This window comes from Mustela nivalis, assembly GCF_964662115.1.
Source record: "Mustela nivalis genome assembly, chromosome: 14".
NCBI lineage: Eukaryota > Metazoa > Chordata > Mammalia > Carnivora > Mustelidae > Mustela > Mustela nivalis.
Window position 1 is genome coordinate 49,868,956 of NC_139033.1, and position 21,435 is coordinate 49,890,390.

At 35.4% G+C, this 21,435-nt stretch overlaps 1 protein-coding gene across 2 annotated transcripts in view; it reads right to left on the minus strand.

Annotated features, from left to right (window-relative positions):
• PIK3C3 (phosphatidylinositol 3-kinase catalytic subunit type 3) overlaps positions 1-21,435 on the minus strand; it is a 141,760-nt gene that overhangs the window by 72,824 nt on the left and 47,501 nt on the right. For both annotated transcript variants that reach the window (XM_082698240.1, XM_082698239.1), the window contains 5 exons: positions 21,088-21,192; positions 20,320-20,412; positions 12,198-12,383; positions 4,791-4,945; positions 2,914-3,004 (listed from right to left, as the gene is read on the minus strand). In XM_082698240.1, coding sequence (XP_082554366.1) covers positions 2,914-3,004; positions 4,791-4,945; positions 12,198-12,383; positions 20,320-20,412; positions 21,088-21,192 — 630 coding nt within the window. The remainder of the gene's footprint in view (positions 1-2,913; positions 3,005-4,790; positions 4,946-12,197; positions 12,384-20,319; positions 20,413-21,087; positions 21,193-21,435) is intronic.

Sequence of the window (21,435 nt, forward strand, 5' to 3'; positions counted from 1 at the left end):
TTAAAAGAGAACAGTGCTGGGGCACCTGGGTGATTCAGTTAGTAAGGGTCAGCCTTTGGCTCAGATCATGATCCAGGGTCCTGGGATGAGCCCCACATCAGGCTTCCTGCTCAGTAGGGAGACTGAGACTGCTTCTCCTCTTCCCTCTGCCCCTTCCCCTTTCTGTGCCCACACTCTCATGCTGTCTCAAATAAATAAAATCTTAAAAAAAAAAAAAAGACAACAGTGTTACACTGTATTAAAGATAAACCCAATATATAAGATTTTATATATATATATATATATAGTAAGAGATAACCTACATATAAGGCCCTAGAAATACTGAAATGAAAGGACTAAAAAGTTGGGGCGCCCAGATGGCTCAGTGGGTTAAGCCTCTGCCTTCAGCTCAGGTCAGGATCTCAGGATCCGGAAACTGAGCCCCACATCAGGCTCTCTGCTCAGCATGGAGTCCGCTTCTCCCTCTCTCTCTGCCTGCCTCTCTGCCTACTTGTGATAGCTCTCTCTGTCAAAGAAACAAAATCTTCAAAAAAATTTAAAAAGGACTAAAAAGTATATCAATGTATACTAACCAAGACAAAATTCTATTACTATCAGACAAAAGACTTTAATGCAAAAAAAAGAATCAATATATTATACTAATAAACAGTGATAAAAGATTCAATTTACTTGAATGCACCTAATAAAATAGTTTCAAAATATTTAAAGCAAACATCAACAGAAAAAGGAGGAGAAACCGACAATTCCACCATCATACAGGGGGAATTTTACCCTAATTCTTAAGAGATCAAGCACAGAAAAACATCAGGAAAGGGTTCATTAACACAACGAATGAGCTTGCCCTAGTGACATATGTACAATGTTGTACCCAACAACTGGGGAATATATCTTCTGTTCAAGAATCCAAGGAATTTATGGAAAACAACCATATCTGAGCAATGAGACTTGAGTGTCTATCTTCTTTCTAATATTTGGCCACACATGAACAGTAGTTTCTTAAAACTCCAAGAACAGGGAAAGGAAAGGAGAAAGCAAGACAATCCTCAGATGTCAGAGAGGAGACAAGAATGTTGGTATTTGCAGTGATAAGCAGGGGAATTTCAGCTTGGTCAGATGCCACCTGATTATCTCCAGACACTGAATTGTTTACAGGTCTCTTAAAGGTGATGACTGCTTATACAATATTATTATTACTCTGCTGGGGGCAGTGGGGGAAAAAGTACTCAAAATGAATCCCAGTGCTTTCTCCAATAGCTTGAATTACTTAAACTCTTTATAGAACTATTCAGCTGAGAAAAGGCAAAATGGCTTAATCATTGAGTAATAACAGGTTCAACAGTCACAAGAGAAAAGTAAGAAATAAATAAAAACTTTTTATTTTTAGTCTAAAAGTTCTGAGTCACACTGTGTAAAACTGTATTCTAAATATAACACTCAGAATCCAATCACTTCAAACAATCTTCAATGTAAACTACCCTAGTTGAAGCCACCAACAAGTCTCACATAGATTATTTCAACAGCTTCCAAGTAAAAGCCATTTGATAACATGACCTCCAAGACTCTGCTTGACTCCTACTCTCTCTGACTCATTCTTTCACCTTGCTCCCTTCTGCCACTCCCCAGAGCCAGGCATCCTCTGCTGTTTCTCACACTTAAGCTCTGGTCCTCAGTCCTCTATATTTGCTGTTCCCTCTACCTAACATACTCCGTTCCCCAGACCACTCACATAGTTATTCTCTCACCTGTATCACCTTTACAAAAGATGTCACTTTTCCAGGGAGGCCTTCCCTCACCACTTTTCAAAAATGCAACTGTCTAACCCCACCCAATACCCCCATCATCCTCTGGTTTATTTTTCTCCTTAGAAAGAAGATATCATTATGTCTCCTACTATATATAAATATTGACTACTATCAGCACAAACACTAGAATGTAAGCTCCAGGAAGACAAAGATTCTGACCATTTTGTTCTCTACCTCCAGCACCTTGAATATTTCTGGCAAATAATAAGAGCTCAAAACATATGTGCCAAAGAATGAATTACTGAATCAGTATATTCATACCTTAGACTTGAAAAGGTTAAACAATTAAACTTGAGCTGAATGTCTTAAAGAGTTCCTTTAAGGATTCTATGACCCTGTAATTTAAAATTCTTTTTTCATTATTTTCTCCTGTATCAAGAGGTAGGCAGATATTAAACTCTGGTTAACAGTTAGTGATAAAAGCAAGAGTCATTCAGTCATTAACATTAACTTCTAAAATTTGACTAAAAGCAATACATATATATATATTTTTTTAATCCACTTTACCTTCTAGTATCAAAGCCTATATTATTTGTTTTCAACATCAGAGGTGAGAAAAGTTCTCAAATTAGAAGTCTTAGGGAGAAATTCAAGAACATACTCTATGAGCTTCTGCAAATGTACTTCCAAATGTATCTCTCAGAGTAGTAATAGCCTATTTGACCTGTACCCTCAAAAATCAGTCTAATTATTTAGAAAGCTTTCACTTAATTTTTCTCTATGAGTTAAAAACAGCTACTTAGTATATAATCCCTAGTATGAAAGTCATACATTTTCTACAGTGTAATCACAAACACCAACAATTACAGTAATGTTCATAAATTTGCTAACAATAAATATTCTGAGTTTCTTTAATAAAATATTTAAGCCCAGTTTATTTTCATATTGCATTTTAATCCATTTATATGCCCAAAGCACAAATAAAACGCTTTGAATGAAGATCATGGCACTTTTTGCTGAGAGGAGAAGTCATAAACATGTATCATAAAACAAGTTATTTAATAAAGTTGTAATATTTAGTTTATTAATCAAAATCAATTTTTAAAGACCAAGATAAAATGTTTATCTGTTAAGACAGCTCCCATAGGAAACTTGAGAACTTTGTACTTACCTCCAGATTTTCGCCATCTGAACTGTCCTTTGTTTTAGCTGCAGGAGGAGGAGAAGACACTGGAGGAAGAGGGCTGGTTATAATTTGGGAGCTGAAAAGATAAAGGAGATATCATTGATATGTCAAAAATTCTGTGTGTAAGAGAAGATACACTTTTTTTTTTTTTTTTTAGCACAGTTCACCTCAGTTGTATCTGATTAAAGCATCACTTCTAAAGCATGTTCTGTGCAACACTAGAGTCACATTATGTCCTAGAAAAAGCCTACAATCAAAATATACAGATAACAGCCTCTTGGAAGATTTTTGTGCAGCCTGGTATATTATAGGTTTTTGATAAGTACTGCAGTTTTTTAATTTAAACCAGCATCTCCCAAACATATCTGGCCACAAGACCATCCCATCTCTTTTATTTTTTTAAAAAACATAAACTAGTGACCAGCAGACCACAATTTGTGAAATACTGGGTTACATTTCACATGTTATCATAAAATCTTAAAAGACTTCTAGTAAAATATTCTTGATGGCATAAGGGAGGAGGAAGGTAAATAAGCAAGTATGACTAGAGAATGAAGACTTCCAATGTATGGTGGGAGACAAAGTAATGGGGTATCTTCTCTTAAAAACAGAAAAATATAGGGGCGCCTGGGTGGCTCAGTGGGTTAAAGCCTCTGCCTTCGGCTCAGGTCATGATCTCAGGGTCCTGGGATCGAGCCCCGCATCGGGCTCTCTGCTCAGCGGGGAGCCTGCTTCCCCCTCTGTCTCTCTGCCTGCCTCTCTGCCTCCTTGTGATCTCTGTCAAATAAATAAATAAATAATCTTAAAAAAAAAAAAAAAACAGAAAAATATAAAGCAGCCTAGAGAAGAAAAAAATGGTATTTCCCATTTTTCAGTTCTTCATCAAATGAAATACAGATGATAAAAAACAGCACCATCATAATAATAATGAAAAATTCAGAAATACAATCGAGCTCATGTGATAATTATAACAGTTGGAGTAATTTAGGAAACCTGAATTCTAGACCTCATCTGTCATTAACAAATCTCATGACCTTCACAACATAATTTATTATTGAGCCTCAGGTTTCTCACCTAAAGGTTCCTATTTATCTCTAATTTTAAGACTTCATGAAAAATAAAATGGCAATACATAAACAACATGAGCTTTGGAGTCAACTCTACCATTTGCAGGATAGAAGACTCTGGACAATTAACTCTTGTTCAGTCCATCTCTAAATTAGGGATATGAACACCTACTTGAGAGGATTAGTAAAATGAGTTAATGTATGTGTACCACCTCACAGTGTTTGCTACAGAGGTGTGAGTTCTTAATTGTTGTTATTATTGTTAACAGCTTTTAATCCACGTATCACGATATTTTTTCATTGTAACTACTAAAAGGTGAAAAATAGCCAATAAAACATACAATAAAATATTTGAGCCCACTAACGTGCCCCATCCTCTTTATTTCTGCTTGAACGATAATAGTATCTAACCCTGAGAAGTATCCTAAAGGCTTCATGTATGTTAACTCATTTAATCTTCCAACAGTCCTCAAAGATCAATTACTGTTATTATATACCTATTTTTAAGATGAAACTGGGGCCACCCAGAAAATATGCACCTTCCACAAGTTTACACAGCTAGTAAGTGGCAGAGTGAAGATTTTCACTTAGGTATTCTGACTCCACAGCCTGCAAAACACTGCTATGCAATATAGTAATCTGTGTTCTCTAAGTGCACACACTACACTCATTGGTAAAACTTTAAACTTAGTACCAAGGAGTGTTTGGTACATCTGGGGAAAAAGGAAAGGAGAAGAAATCTGAAAAGGGGGGAGACTATTAGATTTGAAAATAAGTCCTCTTGGATATCCATACCTATCTATTTCTGCAGAATTTATTCCAGAATTTGACACACTCTCTGACACTGAACCCTGACTATCCTTCTTGGTAGGTTCTAATCCATTCTTTATGTCATCAAAATTTTCATATTTGAGAGCTTGGACCAGCTGTAATAGGTACATCAACAAATCCTGGAAAACAAACACAAAAAATAAGCTAATATTAGAAAAACAAATGCAATAGGATTATAGACATCATTTATTCCTAAATATCAAGAGAACAGTTTAGTTTCATCTACCACTTCTCAGCTGTGTTACCTTTGGCAAGTTATAGGTTATTTAAGCTCTTGGTGCCTCACTGGGTCCTCAACTATAAAATGGAAATAATTATATATACCTTAGAGGTCAGTTGTTAGAATTAAATCAGTTAATAGAAGAAAGTCATAGAATAGTGCCTGGCACAGAGTAAATGACCAATAAATGCCTTATTTTTTTTTTTAATTTTAAAGATTTTATTTATTTATTTATTTATTTATTTATTTATTTGAAAAAGAGAGTAAGAGAGCAAAAGCAGGGGGAGAGGCAGAGGGAGAGGGAGAAACAGGCTCCCTGCCTGAGTTGGCTTGATCCCAGACCCTGAGGTCATGACCTGAGCCAAAGGTCCACACTTAAGAGACTGGGCCACCCAGGTGCCCCTAAATGCTTTGTCTGAAGTAATATGCAAAAAGCAAAGCAAAAAACAAAAACAAGGATTAAGATGGTTCATGGAAAATTAAGAAATTAAGGACGAATCCTTCTCTCAACAATAGATCAGATAACAGCATTTTATGTCTAAGATTTCGTAAGAAATTCCAAATTTTCAAGTTCTAAAAGACTTTCTATTTCATATGCTTTTCTGGTTAGGATTCTTTTGAACCTTGAGATCTTACTTCCCACCCCCCTTGAAAGGTCAGGTTTCGGAGAATTTGGGTTACTTCCTAAGTGAAAAATCCGATAAAACACACATTTTAATTTTAAACACTCTTGGTTAAGGAAAAAGCTTACTTTTCTGCCAACTAGCAATAATGGCTTAAAGAAAATAAAACCTAAGACTAAATTTCTCATACTGCTATTGACAATCAATGGGATAATTAGGACTCAAAGTGTTAACAAAGTATTTTTTACTTTTCTGAGTTTTCCTTTAATGTAAAAAGACTCTTCAGGTTTAATATTTTGGATGGAAATGCTTCCTGTCATAATCTCTTGGCCCTTCCCAATGACTGTTAAGAGAATTCCAAAAATCTGGGGCGCCTGAGTGGCTCAGTGGGTTAGGCCGCTGCCTTTGGCTCAGGTCATGATCTCGGGGTCCTGGGATCGAGCCCCACATTGGGCTCTCTGCTCAGTGGGGAGCCTGCTTCCCTCTCTTTCTCTCTCTGCCTACTTGTGATCTCTACCTGTCAAATAAATAAATAAAATCTTAAAAAAAAAAAAAGAAAATTCCAAAAATCTCATTTAAAAATAATTACAAACTGAAGAAATTCACAAAACTCAAAACATGTCTTATAAGTATCATTACTGTTACGTTTACGTTGTCACTCACCGAGTTAGTACCTCAAAACTCATAATTAGGGGCGCCTGGGTGGCTCAGTATGTTAAAGCCTCTGCCTTCGGCTCAGGTCATGATCTCAGGGTCCTGGGGTTGAGCCCCACATCGGGCTCTCTGCTCAGTGGGAAGCCTGCTTCCCCCTCTGTCTCTCTGCCTGCCTCTCTGCCTACTTGTGATCTCTCTCTGTCAAATAAATAAAATCTTTAAAAACAAAACAAAACAAAAACCCCTCATAATTAGATAATTTTTGAAACTTGGTGACCACACCTCAATCTCAGTCTCCTCTTTAAGCCCACAAACCAAATAAAATCCCCTGTCAAAACTTGAGGGCCTACACTTTCCTTCACTATTTGTAACAAATACAGAATTTGTATTTATTTGCTATATTATTTACTCTTGGTCTTCTCCAGTTTATTAAAAATGTCATGAGGACAAAGACTACTTCCAACAACCCGTTTCCTTTACTTAATATCATACTATAAACTTTTAATAACTTTTTTCTTACATTAATATAGTCAACATTTTTATCACTTTCTAAACACTGACAAAGAATAACGTGCAAGATTTCAGCATTAAATATGATTTTGTCACAAAAAAGTTAAACGAAAGGTTAACAGATTTATTCATCCATATTCAAATATACTGATGTTGGTGGCCAGAAAAAACAAAATTACTCTGTATCAAAGCACCTCTATAGTGTTCTGCTTCTAAAAACCATTTTTTAATTGAAGCATAAACATCTGATTTCTTACAATTCCTCTGAGACTTATGACATCTAATAGCAATAGGCATGCTTTTTCTAAGAAAAAAAAAAATGAATTAAGTAACAGAAAATTGATTAATATATTTAATAACAAGTATCCTTCTCAGGAGATATAAGTAACTAAGTTTCACTGCTAGCCTTCCTTACCAAGGCATGCTTCAAAAATGCTGCTGAATATATTACCTGTTATGTTTTCTCCAGTGTAGAAGACTTAACCACATGAAATAAAAAGGCTGTATCATTATTAAATTCCCTAGGAAGGGGGAATTCAAAAGAAAACCTTCCTCTTTTTAAGTCACTCATTACTATCTGATTTGTTGGCATGGTATTCTATAGTCAAACTGCTCTTCGCTTCATTTGTATAAAGTCTGTTTGCTCATTATACAGTCACATCTTGAAAAACATCAAATTCTTCTGAGCATGAAGGACATAAGTATCCGAGTAAAACAAAAGAAAAAAATCAGGTTTCCGACTGAGGCAATTCAGTAAAAATTTCCCAAGATATCTAGATAGTGATCACCATTCTTCTTGATAACATGTTAATTCTAATGCTTCAGAGTGCACAGGCAAAGTTCCATGTCAAAAATCGCTCACTTACTTCTCATTTCTTATTGAATTAAGAGTAATTCTTCATATAGGCATTTACAGTTAGAAGGACATGGGTTCTGATCTTACTTCCTGAACAGCTAGCTACATACAACCCACATTCCTGTTAAAGTAAAATACTTTCTATTTTTCTTCTACTTTTCATTCTCTTTGCCTTTGCTCATGCAGGTCTCTCCGCTTAAAATGTAAATTCATGTCCAATGGTGAAAATTTATTCTTCCTTCAATATCTATCTTAAATGCCACTTCCTCCTCAAATTCTATGGGGTATCTCTCTTTTTGAGCCACAAAGCAGTAAGAAATATGGCTTTTAAAAAATTCCTAAATAGAGTATCAGCAAATTAAATTCAGAAAAGTATTCAAATATTGGGTAAAATTTATTTTACAAATGTGTGGCTGTACAACATTAGGAAATTCACCAGCAGATTCCATATTTAGCATATATTGTATGCTGATGTTTTCCAGATAGCACAATGCCATACCCACAAAATATATTAAAACATCCAACATCTATAAAAACTAACAACAGATATCAGTGAAGTGATTAGATAAAACATAAATATGAACACACAGTTTTGGGGTGCCTGGGTAGCGCAGTTGCTAAGTGTCTGCCTTTATCTCAGGTCATGGTCCTAGGGTCCTGGGATCAAGCCCCGAATTGGGCTCCCTTGCTCAGTGGGGAGCCTGCTTATCCCTCTCCCTCTGCCTGCTTTTCCCTTTCCTTGAACTCTCTCAGTCAAATAAATAAATACAATATTTTTTTAAAAAGCCCACAGTTTTTCATTTAACTAGGAAATAAAAGGGGTGAGGTAGTTCCTAACAGTAACAATAATTGTCAGGGAATAAACCTATTTTTTAAAATGTGTAAAATTTGAAAATTTCAAGACTTAAATGAATACAAAAATCATGTCTCCAAGAAGGAAGATTTAACATCATAAATTTGTCAATTTTTTGTAACATAATATATAAGTTAAATATAATCCCACCAAAGATTCTGGTGGAGTTTTGGGGCACCTGGGTGGCTCAGTCGTTAAGTGTCTGTCTTCAGCTCAGGTCATGATCCCAGGACCATGATCCCAGAGTCCTGGGATCAAGCTCTGCATCGGCTTCCCTGCTTCTCCTTCTTCCACTTCCCCTGCTTTTATTCCCTCTCTTACTCTCTCTCAGTCAAATAAATAAATAAAATCTAACAACAAAAAAAAAAGATTCTGGTGGAGTTTTAAGAAAATGAAAAAATTTTTCTTAAATTCTTGAAAAGAAAAAATGTATAAAAATTCTAAAGAAAATTATAAAAAAGAAAAAAACAGGAAAAGGATTTGTCCAATCATACTTAATGTTATTGTGAAGAAACTGTAATTTTTTTAAAGTATGATACAAGTCCCAAAATAAAAGATTCATAGAGGATTATCAGGAAAATGTAAAAGGAATGTGTCTCTTGGCCTAATAACTCCAATATAAGCTACTTCTTCAACAATACAGAGAAATATATACATAAATCTGTTCACTAAAATACAGTATAGCAAAAGAATACAAATAACATACAAATCAAAAGAATCTGACTGGTTAAATAAATTATAAATTAAATTTGCAATAAAATACTATGTTGCTGTTTAAAAAAATAAGGTGAATCTTTAGGTGTCCATAAAATCTAGAAACACAGTGGTTTCGTTTTGTTTTTTTGCAGATTAAACAAGCCCTTGACATCATTTGCCTTGATACTTATTTGCCTATGTTTCCAGACTTCATGGAACCAAATACATTGTTGATAATGAAAGATGTCCAAGATTATACTGCTCAGTTAAGAAGGTGAGTTTTTAACAATATAAATGATTTTAGTATAAAATTTACATAATATCAAGATCATGCAATCTTTCTGCATATGTGTATGAGTACAGTTTTCAAAACTATGACCCACATAATCTTTCCTCATAGCTGTCAAGTGACATAAGCAGCAATTATGATTATTTTTCTGGATAGGAAACAGAATAATATAAGATGTTCCCAAGGACATATATTTAGGTACACAGAGCCAGAGAAAAGACAAAATTCATCTTAATATACATCAGTAGTAACAGAATTAAAAGACCTTTATACAATTTATTACTGAACTAAGTTCAGAGAAAAGAAAATCAAGAGATAACTTAACCATCATACTATTTATGCTATCTAGATCTCTAAAACCTCAAAGGGTACCTGGGTGGCTCAGTCAGTTAAGCATCTGAGTCTTGATTTCAACTCAGGTCATGATCTTAGGGTCATGATGGCGAGGCTCTGGCCTAGTCCCTCAACCTGCTCCATTCAGCCAGGAGTCTGCTTCTCTCCTTCTCCTCCTCCCTCGCCCCCTCCCCCGCCCCCGCCATGCTCTCACATGCAAGCTCGCTCTCTCTCTCAAATAAATTAATAAATCTTAAAAAAAAAAAAGACTTCAAAAAACTACCATATTCTGCAATTTAAAATGTACACAATGCTTCTACCATTATCCTCTATCTCATAACAAAAGTTATAAAATGGTCTAGAAATAGTTCAGTACCTACACGAATATGGCTATCACTACAGACAATCAAATACTTAGTTTATAATCCTGTGAGGGAACTTAAGACAGACAATAAAAAATGAGGACTTAAATTTTTCTATTTAAATTCTGAAACCACATTGAGAAGCTGTCTTGACTATAGCCCAAAGGCTTTTAGCTAAACTCTATGACTCATGTCAAACATAGAGAATTAATGATTTTAGTTAAATTTTGAATGAATTTAAAAATAAATATTTCAGTATTTCCACATTTCAATTTTTACTTGTGATACGGTAAAGACAATGAGGAAGAAAGATAATATGCTGAATCACAATGCTTAGGATTGCTCTTTAACAGGAAGGTGAAAAACATCCTATTCCAATAAAATTATACAATATCTGAGATTTGCCTCCAAATAATCCAGTGGAGGGTAGGGTAGGGAATGGACAAGAGAAAATAAGTGGTGTTACAGTTGAAACAAGACCAGCTGTGAGCTGGCAAATGCTGAAGATGGGCAAATTATATGTGAACATTCACTGCACTATTAATTGTTTACATTTTACAATAATTAAATACAGATATACATCAACCTTACCGACCTTAATAAATGCTGTGTTTGCCACTATGAATTCAAAATGATTTTTTTAAAAAAAGATCTTTGATGGGGGCACCTGGGTGGCTCAGTGGGTTAAAGCCTCTGCCTTTAGCTCAGGTCATGATCCCAGGGTCCTGGGATCGAGCCCTGCATTGGGCTCTCTGCTCTTTGGGGAGCCTGCTTTCTCCTCTCTCTCTCTGCCTGGCTCTCTGCCTACTTGTGATCTCTGTCTGTCAAATAAATAAATAAAAATCTTTAAAAAAAAAAAAAGATCTTTGAGATGTTACTTGTTGTATGGGGTCAACATTCACATATTTTATATTATATATATCATATAAATATATATATATAATAACATATGAGATATTCATATAATATAACTTATGATATATATATACACACACACACACACATATATATCTTGAGGCTTGAAAAGAGTTATCTCATATCCATAAGTCCTGCAGCTAGCATAAACTATTAGGTTATATTTGGAAAAGACATCCACCATATAAAAATTAATAAGTAAAAACAAAACTGCTGGATTACTCTTATTAGCAATTACTAAAATTCAAAATCTAGCAATGCTTTGTGTCGACATAGAGTGTTCCTCCTTCCCTGGTGGCTTTATATGTATATAAATAGCCAGCATAAAGTTTGCAGTCTTTGCTTTCCAGAGGATTCAAAACCACCTTCAGGAAATCTACATATACATGTAATTGTCAGCAGCTGAAAGTTTAAAGGAGAAGTTTGAAGGAGAATAAGATGACCATGCATCTTTATGCTTTAAAGGCCCCAAGGGCTTTTCAAGGCTGCAATTAAATGTGGCTTGTTGTATACTGACTGATAGAGGGGATCTGAATTATTCCCTAGCTGGTGCTGCATTAAACCATTTTTCATTAGAATTCTTTTTTCCAGACAGAGCAATACAAGCTCTGCTGCCAGGTAAATGTCCTGGGAGAGATTGTCCTATCATGTAACAGATCAGGAAGTAAATTTTCATTTCACAGAAGAGTCCTTGGAGGAATATTTTAATTTTACTTCTGAAAACACACCTAGTATATCCTCTTCCCTTCTAAAAATCTCTCTCCCTCCCTCCCCACACACCCCCCACTCCTTCCTTACACACACACACACACACACACACACACACACACACAGGTGGCAGGGATATGCTATAAGAGTCTAAAATCAGGGTCTAGTTTAAAATGTACCCAGTCTGGGCCACCTGACTGGCTCAGTTGGTGAATCGATCTTGACTCAGGTCTTGATCTCAGGATCATGAATTCAAGCCCTGCACTGGACTCCAACCTGGGCACAGAGCCTACTTTAAAAAAAAAAAAAAAAAAAGTATCCAGTCAAAGAGGAGTAATGAATAATAATGTACCTCATCATCTGCTTGTCGCAACCGGGCAACAGCGTAACGCCTCACTGTTGGATTGGTGTAATGGGAGGATAACAGCTCCAAGGAGTCCTCTACATCCATTGGCTTCCATTTCCCTAGAAGTTCTAATGCCTGTTTGGCCTCCTGAGGTAGATCCCAATTAACACATTTCAAGAACTTTGTCAAAGCCTGAAATCAGAAAAGATTTCAAAATTAGAAACAACAGCTTATCACCTGGGGTAAGGAAGGTCAAGGGTGACTAGGCAGAGTTTCACTTAGTGCTGATGGCAGAGCCACGGAGTCGATGACAGACTCCTTGTGTAATCACTACACATAGTTATACATATGATCCTAGAAAATGCTACAGGACAGAGAAAAAAAAGAAATACATTCCCTGTAAACTTTACATTTTTCAGGTTAAACCACTTATAGAGCACTAAGAATTATTAAATTTCTTTGGCTTTTCATTTTCCTTTTTTATTTTAAAATAGTGCAGGCCTTAAGACATGGAAATAAAGAGATGAGGCACATTCTCGTGAAATGCCTTAAAGACAATCTTCATTTTAAAACATCAACATGTGGGCGCCTGGGTGGCTCAGTGGGTTAAGCCGCTGCCTTCGGCTCAGGTCATGATCTCAGGATCCTGGGATCGAGTCCCGCATCGGGCTCTCTGCTCAGCGGGGAGCCTGCTTCCCTCTCTCTCTCTCTGCCTGCCTCTCTGTCTACTATGATCTCTCTCTCTGTCAAATAAATAAATAAAATCTTTAAAAATATAAATAAATAAATAAAAGATAAAACATCAACATGTGACATAAAACACTGCAGCCAACAAATGAAGAGTCCAAAGTCAAGTGAGGGAAGAATCCCCAACATTAACCTTACTCTCAAACAACTCCCCAGATCACTGGGTTTCCTAAACACTCACAAATGAGGGCTCAAACAAAGTATGTACAGCTCTTACACAGAGAACTATTTGAAAAGACAGTCAATCAAAAAGCTCCACAGAAAGAAGCATATAGATAAATACAGGAGCAGCAGCAAGTATTCTATGATTCAGCTGCTGAGACTGCCCGTTCATAGTGCCTTTCTGGAACCTCACTTCTTTAGACAGGCAGCATATTTATCTAAAGTTTTCACAAGATCGTCCAGGTAAATAAGTGACCTTGGAGCATAACACTCATGGTTGCATACATAATAAATGCTCTTTTAAAAAGGCTGAATACTTGTCTTCCATAAGGAAAAAGAAAAAAAAAGATCTCTATTGTCACATCTTCCTACTGAGAACACTTTTCAGGCTGATCCCATTTTCTTCTTTCCCATGACTTCATCTTTTGAACAAAGATAACTTTAAAATTTTAAATTCCTACTCTGCCCAACTAAATCCTTTCATTAGTAAACTATCAAGTTCTCAAGAAAATGTCTTTTTGGACAATAAAACACAACTACTGGTTAGTATGACATAAGTGAACCTTGATGCCCATCACCTAACTTACTCTTAATTTAACTAAATTAAGCAAAAAAGCACAATGGAGATTATCTAGTCCACGGCTCAAAGTGTATATCATCTCAGTTAAGTGGCTTACCTATCACCTCAAAATGGTGGACAATCTACATGCAAAATCCACATTATCTTGAGTATGGCATAGCCTTCTAGCTAAGAGCCTTAATACCAGTTTCACTTCTAATCATTTCATACAAACTCTCAGATGCTCAAGTTAGAAGTGATGTTAGAATGACTCTTCAACTATCAAAAGAAATTCATCTTCTAACATCCCTGACAAAAAGAGACTTAATATTTAAGTAATTTCAGTGACTAATTTCCAAAGCACCCATTCTTTTTATGGACAGTGAAGCCATTTTTATTTTTTAACTGTAATGTACCAAAAAACAAATGTGTTTTCATATAACTTCTTCCCACTAATCAGTTTATTTTTTTCCCACTAATCAGTTTAAATGGGAAGAATGAGTGTAAATTTAACCCCACCACATGGACATCTTTTCTAACAGTTGATGATGACTGCCATATGGCTACAGTGTGGTGTCCTATTTATAAAAACAAATAAACAAAACCAATATACAAACGTAACAACAAAACCTTGGCTTCTTTCCCAACACCGAAACTTTGCACCACAATCCTCTAACTCTCATTAAGCGACCTTTAATTCTCCTTCTATGTTTCAACCAAGCTAACCTATTTTTTACATGACTTTGTTTAACTCCCATCTATAAGCTCTTCACCCAAATAGTAGTGTCATCTTCAAGGCCAGCTTGTCAAAGACTCAATTTTTCCAGTAAGTTTTCAGCAACTCTGAGCTCTTCCTTTAGTAGCTGCCTTAATTTTATTCTCTTCATTCAAACGATGCTCTTCTAATTTGGCAGGCATTCTTATCTCTACAATTGGAGCCTGCATTGCGCAAGACTGGCTATCCATTTCTTCTGTACCTTCCGCGTGCCATTTAGGACAGTGCTCCCTTCTCCATGTAAGAACAGACCACCCTTCTAACTTATTCCATGCATTTTTCACTTTTAAAATGTATTTCTATGTTGAATGTTAAAACAAAGCAATATTTCTTAAGTACCTACAATGAAAAATTTTTCATTTCACAGCACATCAGCAGTCTTAATAGAAATGTGTGGATATGTACTTATAAGCAAATCTCATAGCATGCTGATGTACTCAATTCAATAACTGAAACAATCTCACCCCCAGATTCTCAGATTTACAGATTTACTAGTAAGATTTATAGATCATGCTGCTGCCAAGGAACTTAAGGCACTGTACAAAAAAATTCACGACTTTATAATGCTTAATGTCACAAATGTAAACAAAGAGGTAGTAGAATAAAAAAGGAAACAAGGAGAAGAGAAAAGAGAAAGGCAGGAAGTGCAAGAATTTGAGGCAATAATAATGATGATACTTAATCTCTGGCCCTTTAAAGATGCTGTACTGATATAAAGGTACAGGATTCAAATGATGCAATTTTATCCTTAGAGTTTCCACAGATAACTGGAGGGTACAGGCTTTAGAGCAGAGTGTTTGGGATCAAATCCTAATTCCCAACTCCATCAATTAACTAAGTCATTAGAAGTACATTATTTAACTTTAAATAACATATCTTATAAGGCTGTGGTAATGATTAAATAAAGTTACTGAGTGTAAATGTTTAGAACAGTACTTTTTAATATAATAAATATAATTAATATTTGATGTTATTTTATCATCTGATATTACTGTTATTCTATTTGACATTGAGTCAACATCAAATGTTAATATTTACACATTTATTGCCATGTTTCATATTAATAGGAATATTATATTAACCTCCCTTCTGATCTTAGAACCTCCCCACTATTATCTCCAACTCTTAGAATCATGTTCCTAATCACTTCAAAGATGAAAAAACTATGTTCACCATATATATATGTCTAGTTTTAACGTCTACTGAGTAAGTTATTGGAAATTTCTAATTTGTTGCTAAAGAGAAACCCATTCCTCTACTCAGAACACTTCTGACAACAAACGTGGTTTTCCACACCCAACAATTCCTTAATTTTCTAAGGACAGGAACTAGGTGTCCCACAATCTAACTCAGTTTGAAACTACCTGGGAATTTCTGAAGATTCCATAGATTAAAGAGTCGGTCTCACAAAACTGCTTCCCATTTCAGATGTCAATTGCAAATCTGGGGTCCCCACATTGCCCACACTGCTGTCTGACTTGGGTACAATCAAAAGTTACCAACACATTCCTCAAGTTCAGGAATTTGCTCTAACAGCTCACAAAACTCAGAGAAATATTCTACTTATTATTGCCAATACACTGTAAAGTATATAAAATGAATAACCAGATGAAAAGGTACGTTGGGCAAGGTGTGAAAGGATCCCAAGCAAAGGAGCTTCTGTCCCTATAAAAGTCTTGGGTATGCCACTCTCCTGTCACATGCATGCATTCACTGACCCGGAAGCTCTACAAACCCTGCCATTATAGGTTTTAATGAAGGTTCCATTATGTAGGTATAATTTCTCAAATTTCTGGCCAGTGGTGATTAAAGCAATTCCTAGTCCCTCTCCTAGAGGTAAAGGGGTAAGGGTGATAATTCCAACTCTATAATCACTTGGTTGGTTCCTCTAGCAACCAGCCCCCTCAAGCAAGAGTCACCTTATTAGGAAAAACTCCAGTATGGTTGAAAGGGACTTTTCATGAGTAACAAAAGACACTCCTCTCATCCCTACTACTCGGGAAATTCTCAGGACTTTAGAAACTCTGTGCTAAAGACAAAAACCAAATATGTATTTCTTATAATATGACAATATCATACTAGTACTTCTAAAACTTTAGACTGAAAACTGAAAATATCTCCCCACCCTGCTCCTTCCATTTGCCCTATTTCCATATTTTAGGCACTCAAGCCAAACTCCTGGGAGGTGTCACCAAGTTATTTTATCCATTCTCCTCTCCTTCCCTTGCCCTCCAATATCACTCTTAAAGTCATACGTGAGCCTCCTAATTAGGTCTGTTTCATTCCCAGATCTCCTCCAATCCACCTTGGCTTGACTTCCTTAAAACAATTACTTCTTAAGACACATTCTGTTGCTGTAGTGGTTTGTTTCCTATGGCCAGTGAAATCCAACTCCCAGGTGTAGAATTCAAGGCTCAAATGGACTCCATCTTTTCTGTTTCTAAACCATTCATATAATTTTTTGTCTCTGAACCTAACACATTGCCTTACTCATGCTTTTCTTCCCCATGAAAAATTATCATCAAATAAAAATATCATCGAAGCTTATTCAAACTTCAAGACCAATCTTTGCTCTGTGAAATTTCCTTCATACCACTGTGCACTGTTTGCTCTACTCCACATTTCTACTATAGCAATTACCTAAATGTTTATTAAGAGTAACCTTTAATCAATTAAACGCTTATGCTTCTCCATTTTAACTGTGTAGAAATATTATTTCCCTAAAACAGTTTCAATTTATATGGAGACAGAGAAATGGTTTTTTGAAGCCCAGAGTCTTGAACAATACTAGGCCAAGAGAGGTAAAAAACACTTTCTGAACTGAATTCATTACTGCTATGGTTCGTCATCAATTTCTTGACAGAAAGCACAAATATGATTATTGTCCTGATGCTACTGTCTCAGTAGCTACTTCAGAAACAGCTTCACAGAACAGTCAATGCATCACTATTATCTTTACCACATGTGACTCTTCTTACTGCTTTTTCCCCCCAAAGATAATAAAAAGCCATTAAGAAAGTTATTTTCAATTAATATTTTTATAAGCAGAAGCCATTTACCACTGACTCGTTTCAAAAGTTACAATATTCACATTTTGAATTTCATAAAAATAGGTCACTTCCTACATAGTATGGACCACAAATTTAAAAATTCTTCCTAAATGTCATTGGTTTTGCTAGACAAAGTGGTTATTGTGAACTTTTTAGGCGCAATATCAAATCCAGACTAGATGGTTTTCATCTGAAAGTACTTAAGAAGTACTTTCATCTGAAGTACTTAAGAAGTCATTTAGAAAAAAGTAGGTGAGAAGACGGAATTTAATTAAAAAGTAATAAGAAACGTAACTTTGTAAGAACTAATTTCTATCAATTTGTCTTCTAAGTACTGTTTTCTCTCCACTAAATCTTTTCAGCCCTGGGGCCCAAATGCCAAATAGCCTAAATAAGTTTCTGAGAAACTGACACTGAAAGAATTTCTTAGTATAAATAAATTAAGGGACAGGGGTATCAGAGTATTTGTTTTCTACAAAACCCATTTTAAATTATTACAAAGATACAAATGCAGCTGTGTGAATAATTCCTCTGGTCACTTCAAGGCCAATATATATATTTGGTTTACTGAAAAGTGCTTCCCAAACATTAAAAAATATTGTTTGTTCTACTCTAGTGATCATAAGAATCCTATAATATGTCCTGAGAATTGAAGTTTCATCACCCACCTTTCGAAAACTTGAAATCAACTAGTTAAATGAAACTTGTCACACACTTTATATCACTTGAGCATTTTATTTCTTTTGCACATATCTAGAAGTAATTGAATTTCAGTGAGAAGTGACTACTTGTTTAAACAAACAATTTTTCTTGCAAGCCTTTCTATCTAAGGCAGTTCTGCTCTGTAAATCTTTTCTATGCTTCTTGAACCCATACATTCTAACAGGTTTAATTCAATATCTCACTGTGTATTTTAGAAAACACTGTGCTAAATTCAAGATGCAATTTCTGGGACTAAGGTTATTCTTCATTTAACTGAATATCATGTACTAACCCAAACTTTTTTATAAAACACAGAATCATTCCCTGAGTTTCTATTGATGAATATTTCCCTTTTTGCAGTGATGACGAAAATAACACTTAAAGTTATACTAAATTTAAAATTCTTCTCTCACTCTTGTTAAGGACGTAAAGAAGAGTTAATATGACTTATCTACAAAGAATTTCCCAAGGCATCAATAAAAGATAAAGAAGAAAAGCTGAAGAGTTAAGATGAACTGCAAATGAATTTTTATCTTTACTTCAGAAACTAAAAGAAATGCAAGTGTTTCAGAAAAGCAAGTTCAACAAAGTAGCTAAAGACTGTCTCATGAGATTGTAGAACATATTCATTCATTCTCATAGAATTATATAATAGCTTTCTGACAGATATTAATTTTCCTAACACTTCTATGTTTTGTCCCCAAAAAGTTACAGAATGCCTGCTCAGGCACATGCATGACGTTGCAAATATTTCCCGTACAATCCATTTTTCTACAGCTTCACTGACTGAGTTCGCTTCTAACTCAGAGATATGAGCACATCACGAGTTAGCATCTGTAAGTTCTGTGCTGCCGCACAGGTCTCCTCATCTGTAGAAGACTAACATTAAGACTGATATTCTGGGGTTGTTGTGGGACTGAAAAGATCCCTGGCACACCGTGGATGGTGAATCGATACTGGTTACTACTACCTTATCTTTAGAGTTAATCCTAGAACCTATGTTCTAAGAATTGACAGTTCTAAAAATTGACATACTTTAAGTATGAAAAGAGACCTAGAAGTTCCCAATTATTTAATAAACTCATATTAAATATGAAAACCACAACTCAGACAGGTGAAATGATTGACCAGCTGTCAAAAAGTTTCTTAGTAGCAATAGTAACACAAGGAACCAAGTCCCCAGACCCAAATCTAGTGCTAATTTATCATAATTCTCTCTCCAGAAATTCATCAACTCCTTGGTTTCATTAAGAAAAGCAAATGTCTAGGGGCCCCTAAATGCCACAGTCAGTTAAGTGGCCAACTCCTGATATTCGACTCCTGATTTCAGCATAGGTCATGATCTCAGAGTTGTGAGATTGAGACCTGCATCAGGCTCCATACTCAATGCTGAGTCTGCCTGAGATTATCTCTCTCCCTCTCCCTCTCCCCCTGCCCCTCCTCTCTATTTACACACTCTCTCTCTCTCTCAAATAAATGAATATATCTTAAAAAAAAAGGAAAGAAAAGAAAAGCAAATGTCTCATTCTAACCTTGCCTCCTGCATGCCAAGATGGATGCCACTCCACAAACTCAATTTACACATTTCAAATTATACTTCTCATATTCTCTCTCTAGCTACATCTCCTCCAAAATTCTATAGTCCCTTGAATAACATAAATAGTTGGCTAGTCATCTAGGCTGAAAGAAGTGAGAACAATGAAGACAGAAGTGATTCAACATTCACTGTGCATCTACTAAGTGCCAGGTACTTGGCCAGTTTATTCACCAGTATTACCTCACCTGTGAAGGGCCGGCATCATTAGAAAATTGAGGAAACCAAGCTTCCAAAGAAATTCTCCTAATCTTACACAGTTAAGAATAAGTAGAAGTGCCAGAAACTGAACCCAAGTCTCTCTGACTTAACCCATTCAAACTATGCATGTATGCATAAACTATGCACCATGTAACTGGTACCTGTGTCTCTGTGCATATACCCTTTGTAATATTTAAAAAATAATGTATCATACATATACACCTATATCATATTTTTAATTTGACAGTAACACTCTATTTCCATGGGAATTTAACTTCATCTTATTAGCAAAAATCTTACAGATAAATCAGATATATGAAAATATTCAAGATACTTACCTTTTCTTGATTAGTAAGATAGTATCTAAACTTCCAAACAAGATCTTGTTCTTCATACGTAAGTTGCTTGGTTGGTGGATAACTCACAATAATCTACAACAAAGGAAAAAAACTACTTTTGTCAAATATATTCTTCCTATTTACTTCCATTTCATTAAAAATTTTTCATTTATTTAAATATTTCTATAGAACTTGTATAGAAGTAGGGAGAATATACATGCAACAGAGTAAAACTTAAACCTGCTGTACTTATTAGTCTAAAAAGAATATTATTGGAGTGTAGGGGGAGAAAAAGACGAAATTTAAAAATTAACACTCCATATAAAAATCTGTAACTACAGAGCTCATTTCATTCAACCAAAAATAAAAATAAACCAAATCAAAATAGCAAAAGTCCCCTTTTAGATAACTGAGTTTGTAAACAATAAACATTTCCCCTATGAAGTTAACATACACAATGCATTTGTGCACACCAAGGTTTCTCTGAACCAGTACCTTAGGGCCATTTTCTAAGACCACTATATCAAGAAAGTATATACTATTTGTAGATCTGCCTCCAGGGTTAATATATTTTCTTAAAGCCCCAAAATGATTTAAAACAAATACAAAAACTACAGAAAAAACAGATCTGTTGAAATTACGCAGATTTTATTACCCTGGGGAAAAAATATGCATCTGAACCACTTTCAAATGAGTGGCTAACATATCAGCTGCAACCAAATTACACATTTCATTATTTTTATATTAATACTTTAAAAATTCTCTTACATTTAGTTGATCTCTTGTGGCAGCATTAGGTTTGAGATCATGGTCAGACGGTCCACTTCTTAAACTCCGGGCAAGCTTGTGGTGTTTGCTCTCAACTAAATTCTCCTATAAATTATTTATAAATACTTATCAATAATGTAAGTTTCATCAAAAGGAAGTTTCAACAGCCAATTAGAAATGCAAAAATAAGTAGTTGCTTACTCAAGACCACTTTATAACACTTAACATCTTATTCTTGTTACAACTTTTGTCCCCTATGTATTTTTTTTTTTAAATACCTCATCTCAGGGTCATGATTTCATAGGTCCTGAGACTGAGCCTCAAATCAGGCTCCACCCCTGGCAGGAG